A 6,374-nucleotide genomic window follows, 5' to 3' on the forward strand; every position below is an offset into this window, starting at 1 on the left:
GGGGGGAGGGGAGTGTGGAGGTGAGGGGAGGGGAGAGTGGAGTGTGGAGGTGAGTGGAGGGGAGGGGAGTGTGGAGGTGAGTGGAGGGAGAGGGGAGTGTGGAGGTGAGTGGAGGTGAGTGGAGGGGAGAGGGGAGGGGAGAGGGGAGACCCACCAGATGCAGTGATGGTCCATTCGCAGCACACACACCCCACAGATCCTGCAATGTCCTGCCCTTGGCGGACGCACCAGTTGGCACACGGGACACCACTTCCTCTTTCCTCTCACAGGACTCTCTGATTGGATGACTCCATTATAATGGGTAGGGTCTTGACCACACAGTTGGCTCTGACTGGTGGAAGTGACACTGTAGTGTGCAGGGCTGGATGAGTTGTCTCGTACGAACCCGGGACCCTGTTTAGTGCGCACCAGAGACACGAGTGTCAGGACCATTCCCGTTGTCACAGTAACCAGCTGCTGATAGCTCACATCGCCCCGTGGCATGATCTCCGTGAGGAAGAGGTAGTACATGTAGGCAAGAGAGAAGAGTGCCAGGCTGAGGAAAAACAGTGTCCGTCTCTTCCTGCGGTGCGTTACGTAGTAGTACCACAGCACCAGTCCTGGCAGGGCCGTCAGGACTACAACCCCCAGCATGCAGTGCAATGCCGCCACCCGGAGCAGAACTGGAAGCAGGAGCATGGGGGGCAGGATGGAGATCTCTACGCGGATGGGCTCCAGGGTGTAGCATGAAAACCCTAAACGATTCATCACACTGGAAACCAGACGTGAGAGAGTGTCCGGCTTCTCTAACTCAACCCGAAGCAGTCTGAGGGAGGGAGGGAGGGAGGAGAGAGAGAGAGAGAGAGAGAGAGAGAGAGAGAGAGAGAGAGAGAGAGAGAGAGAATATTGCAAGAGAGGAATAGTGCAAGAAAAGTGAAGAGAAACAATACAAACAGATAAATAAGTGGACAAAGTATGAAAGTGTCAGAGAGCAGCATATATAGTATATTTAGTGACCTTTGCTCTATAACCTCTAACCTGTCACATGCATCGTCCAGTTCCTCGCAGTCGCAGCAGCAGAACTCTCTCTGCTGGTCAATGTCTCCACAACAGCACAGCGGATCATCTGGCTCCGGAGGCTTGAAGCGCGCTTGCTTCATCTTGCCTGGCCTGGCCAACAGGGGGCGTCGCGTGCACACAACCTACAGCGCACGGGACAGAGTGGCGTCAGGGTGCTATAGAGTTCTGCTATGGACTTTTGTCTGTTTGACAGATTACAGTAAAACAGCGTGAATCAGAGATGCGTTTCCACCAGCGTACAGTGCAGAGGAAACGCGTATTTACCTTCAGATTATAAATCACTGTATGAAAGACGTTTAAGATTAGTCAGCATGAGCACTTTTGCTTACTGCTTCATGGTAGATTTAATTTGGATTTAGCAATGTTAGCATTTTGTGTGGAGTCAGAAGAGGCAGCAGCCCATATGAACGTCACTTAGCTGAATTATGCAACCTGACACCAGCCTCAGTGCTACATGCTTTTAACAATGAGTGGATCTTACTGTTAACTAGATCAGCGAAGTCACCGTCTGTGTAAATGGTGGGCTGTCAATCGAATGGATGTCAGACGGGTTTTTCCTGTTCCCACTGTGAGTGAGTGTGGTGTGTGCGTGGACAGCAGAGCTCACTGATAAACCCCCCCTTTTAACTTCACTTTGAGCTATATTTATGGTTTATAAGTGCTGCACACAGTTGGGGACATGGGTGGCTGGAACCACTGCACAAGCAATCATGTATGTGTGCAATAAGTGAGTGTGGGAGACGTGTGTCTCCTATCAGCTGCAGAGGGAACTTTCTGGATTGCCTGCCTGCTGCTGTAGTGAGAATCATTCCAACTTTTTAAGGCCAGTCTCATTCCGCACGCCTGCTCTTTCTCTCTCTCTCTCTCTCTCTCTCTCTCCGCCTTTGGAATCAAGGCCACCACATCCTCTGGTGGAGTCTCAAACTGGGCCGAGAAAGCCGTTGCTTGTGCGGGCCACTGCATTACTATACCAGATAATGAGCGCCGTTCAATAACTCCCAAAGCGAGCGTTCCAAATTACACTTGGTCCCTAGAGAGTGCACTGTACACTGCACTGAGTGTGCTCTACATGGGATAAGCCTAGGTGCTTTCATGACTAAAAAAGAAAAAGCAATCATAGCTCTAGTACACTAAATGTATAAAGACCACAAATAATTGCATTAGGCACTTTCATGCATATGATATAATCCATAAGAAAGTACTACAATACATTTTATCACCCAAAACACTTCAGTTCCAAATCGAATTTGTAAATTGTGAGAATTACGGATAATATACGGTTTATTTTTCAGTCAAGTAGGACGCACAACGCACTTTTAAAAACCTAAGTGAGGACCTGCACCAACGTTTACTTTCGGCTGCGTAATTCGCTCGAGCGAATTAAAACAACTCCAGTCCTCCGTTTCTCGTTATTCGCGCGCTCGACAGGTGATGCTGAAAAAGATCCACAGGTAACATTTTTCGTTGCACATGCACGCGCCCTTACCTTTCTTGAAGGATGGCTATTGAACCGCTGACGGTTAGACGATCAGTGTTCAAAGTAAAAACAAAGTTTAAATCCGAATTAAAATTTCGCTCACCCCAATCACAAGTATGGAAAAGTCACTCCAAAACGAACTACACACTGATGTCACTACGAATTAGTCCAGAAGATGAAATCCAGGAAATATTTTTTCTTGTCACTGTTTGTTTATTCAAGATTTAATAATCCACACGAATAAACCATAAGCACCCGTGTATTCAGGTTTAAACGGTCCGTGAACCGTAGGCTAAATTTTTTTGTCTCTCCGGAAGTCTGTAAAATAACCCGCTCAAGTCACGCCAGCGCGAGGCGCCAGGGGTGGGATGGGAAAGCGCACTATTTGCGAACCGTGTACCGATAAGGAAGATGACGGTGTTGAAAAAGGGAGTTGGCATGAGTTACCGTGACAGTGACAACGTGGAGCAACGCGAGCGCAGTACGGAGCGAATAGCGCGTGGAAGCGACCACGAGCCACTCGCACAAGCGAATATCACGCAGCGCAGAGCTCAGGCGGTTGTTTAAGTTTGGCTCGTGGAGTAATAACTCTAAAGTGAAACACAAAACTGAAAATAAACTAAACATTAAAAAGTTCTACGAAAACAGTGGAATGACGGCTAAACGTATACTTCCAGTTACAAGTGAAACAATTAATCTTCATCCTGCTTGCTTCACGTTTTTCTCCAAATGTTAAAATAAACTGGTGTAGGAGCCAGGTCCATCAGCCCAGAACTTGCAAGTCATACGTTAAGTTTTATATCCAGTCAGAAAGCGGCAAGTGCGTAAGAATCCTTGGATCGCCGCCCACCGTGTGTGTGTGTGTGTGTGTGTGTGTGTGTGTGTGTGTGTGTGTGTGTGTGTGTGTAAAAGCGAGAGAGAAGGGAAAAACGATTTTTCTACGTTTCTACATCTCACCAGCCTTTTACTACCACAGAAGGCCACAAGAGTGTGTGTGTGTGTGTGTGTGTGTGTGTGTGTGTGTGTGTGTGTGTGTGTGTGTGTTAGGAGGAGGAAAAAGTAGAACGCTTTAAATACGCCTACCTGGGAAAATGCGCTGTAACGCACTGCCTCCAGGGGACTAATGTTTTATTTATTCATATATTTTTTTATTTAAATGATGACAAATACATTACTTAATTCTAATAAATTATATACTGCTTAAAACCAGTCAGGGTAATCTACGAGGCGCCAGGCAAGACATTAAACAATGCCTGCAATTTGAACTTAAACAAGAAACAGTATTGATGTATATAGAATACAAAGCCTTGGTATGTCTTTCTAACAGGGTTCTCTAGAAAATAAATCTTCAAAGTCAGATTTCCATACACCAAATATTAACCAGTGTGATTAACCAGCCAGGGGTATATGACTGCCAAGAAACATAAAGATTTAATGGTTTAATAAGTTGGCACATTAATTCAGCTTCCATTAGCTGCTCGGACTGGAGAGTCTCTTGCTGTCTTCAAACGTAGAATGATTACTCACCTGTTTGGTGAGTTCTTAAATGAGCACTAACTCAGCAGATGGCACTTGTCCTCGTTCTTAAATGGTATGTCTATCTGTCTATGGTTATTTGCGCTTCTTGGTCAAAGTTTAATTCGTGTTTAAGTGAGCCTGTTTAATTGAAATACTAGGGATTGGCATTGATTTCTGTAGTTTAGTAGTAGTCTGGTTCAATGGTATCTTGATTTCTGTGAACAGAAAGCACTTTGCTTAATGCCCTAAATGTAAATGTAGAATACAGAATTTAAGAATTCAGTTGCTGCGTGTGTCATTCATATATGTGTGTATAGTGAACTTGGCTCAACGTATCAAAATGTACAGCTATGCCTATCATTTAAAAAATGGTTTAACTTTTGAACCTAAGCCCACATTCCTGTCAGGGCTGCGTTCACATGGCTTATGGAGTGCCATGTGAGGGTCATGGGCCACAGTGCAGTCATGCTGCCAACATGTGTTGCTCTCAGATCAGAGACGGCAAGATACGCCTTTCACACAAGAGCACCAGCCGTCCAACTGTGATCAGGTGTCTGTAAGGCGACTCCGTTTCTTCACAGCCCCCTTCCCCACTCCCCAAGGACAAGAAGGCCTGCCAAGGATCTGTGGGACCACTGACACCTGCTCATGACACACCCACCGAGTGCTGGAAGCCGCACTGTGGTCTGGAGTCCAGAAATACTGACAACATAGAAGACCAGAGATGTGCAAAGACACAGTATAAGCGCCTAAGTGTACATGCATGTGAACCAAAATAAATAAAAAAACAACAAAGAAAGCAGAAGACCATGGAAAGTGGAAGGATTGTCCATCTCACTGATGAACTAAGGTGCTATGGCAGTCGTGCAGACTAGCCTGGCTTTTTCCTCTGCACTGCAGTCACCTGGAGATGCATCTGAAATAAACCTCAACAGCAAAAGCACAGGAAGACCTTTCCCTCATGCACCTTCATAATTTGCTGACTAGTCTTTCCCACAGCGTCAGCTTTGACCTCTCAGACTTTAAGTGTGTGTGGATGTGCTTCACATATGCATGTCTATGTGCTCACGCATATAAACATATTCTGCAGTAATAAATATTTAAAGAAATAACCGATAATACAAATGTTTATGGTCATGTGCATATCCATAGCTTTGAAATATGTGATCATGGATGATTTTACACTGATAGTCTGTCTATTTGAATTAAATAAAAACTGACATGCATCACCTTATATACAGCAGAACAGCAAGATGTGATAAGAAGTAAATACACACATCCACATTCGGCCACACACACAATCACTTGCTGGGGTCAGCAAGAACTGTAAACACCGCAGTGGGTTTAAGCCTTATTCCTTACGCACAGACTGACACATGCACATACAGATGCTTATCTCTGGTTCTGAGTTCCGGACAGTGGACCTATTAGTGTAGCGTTACTGTAATGTGGTCGTGTGTATTGAGCTATCGGAGAAACAAACAGAGCAGACTGAAGAGTGTGTTAAAAGCCTGCATCATAAGACACACCCACACCCAGAGAGAGCAGGCCTGTAAATGTGGTAATGTGGTTTTCAATATATTGTCTGCTATGGGATTTTGTAGTCTGAGAAATAATGATTAAAATATTCGAACTCATATTTCTTATATATTTACACTTCCAGTGAGAGTGCAAGAGAACAGGGGAGAGAGAAGCAGGTCCAGATCAAAGCTGGAGACCCTTTATGATCCTCCTGCACAGCATGACTTAGTGACATCACATGATCAAACCAAAAACACATCCATGTGCCACCCAAACCCTGGCAAACACATTTGCACATGCTAACCAGGTCCTGCCAAACACACACACACACACACACACACACACACACACACACACACACACACACACACACACACACACACAAATGCAGTAACCACACTGATTCAGTCTGTGTACAGAGGCAGAAAGATTGTTGCAGGGTATTTTTGTGTAAATAGTAAGTGTTTCTGACAGCTGGGGTATCAGAAACCCCAGAGAGCTTTTGGGGAGCCAGCACCATTCATGCCTGACCTCAACAAGCATCCATAGGACATGCAGATTGCAATCTCTCTCTCTCGCTCTCTCTCTATCTGTCTATCTATCTCTCACTCACTCACTCACTCACTCACTCACTCACTCACTCACTCACTCACTCACACAAACACGCACATACACACGCACACGCACACACACACACACACACACACACACACACACACACACACACACACACACACACACACACACACACACACACACACACACACACACACACAGACATTGTCTCTCTCAGGCTTAA

General features: G+C 45.5%; 1 protein-coding gene across 2 annotated transcripts in view; it reads right to left on the minus strand.

Moving 5' to 3' along the window:
• The window catches only part of zdhhc23a (zDHHC palmitoyltransferase 23a), an 8,837-nt gene extending 5,348 nt beyond the window's left edge, over positions 1-3,489 (minus strand). Inside the window, exons 1-3 of one of the 2 annotated variants that reach the window (XM_077011522.1) lie at positions 2,640-3,489; positions 1,018-1,181; positions 155-805 (exon numbers count right to left, since the gene is read on the minus strand). In XM_077011522.1, the coding sequence (XP_076867637.1) occupies positions 155-805; positions 1,018-1,139 (773 nt within the window). In that variant the 5' untranslated portion in view covers positions 1,140-1,181; positions 2,640-3,489. Of the gene's footprint in view, positions 1-154; positions 806-1,017; positions 1,182-2,545 lie in introns of both variants that reach the window. The other variant, XM_077011521.1, reaches the window with a different exon arrangement.
• Between the last annotated feature and the right edge of the window lie 2,885 nt (positions 3,490-6,374).

This window comes from Brachyhypopomus gauderio, chromosome 7, assembly GCF_052324685.1.
Source record: "Brachyhypopomus gauderio isolate BG-103 chromosome 7, BGAUD_0.2, whole genome shotgun sequence".
Classification (NCBI taxonomy): domain Eukaryota; kingdom Metazoa; phylum Chordata; class Actinopteri; order Gymnotiformes; family Hypopomidae; genus Brachyhypopomus; species Brachyhypopomus gauderio.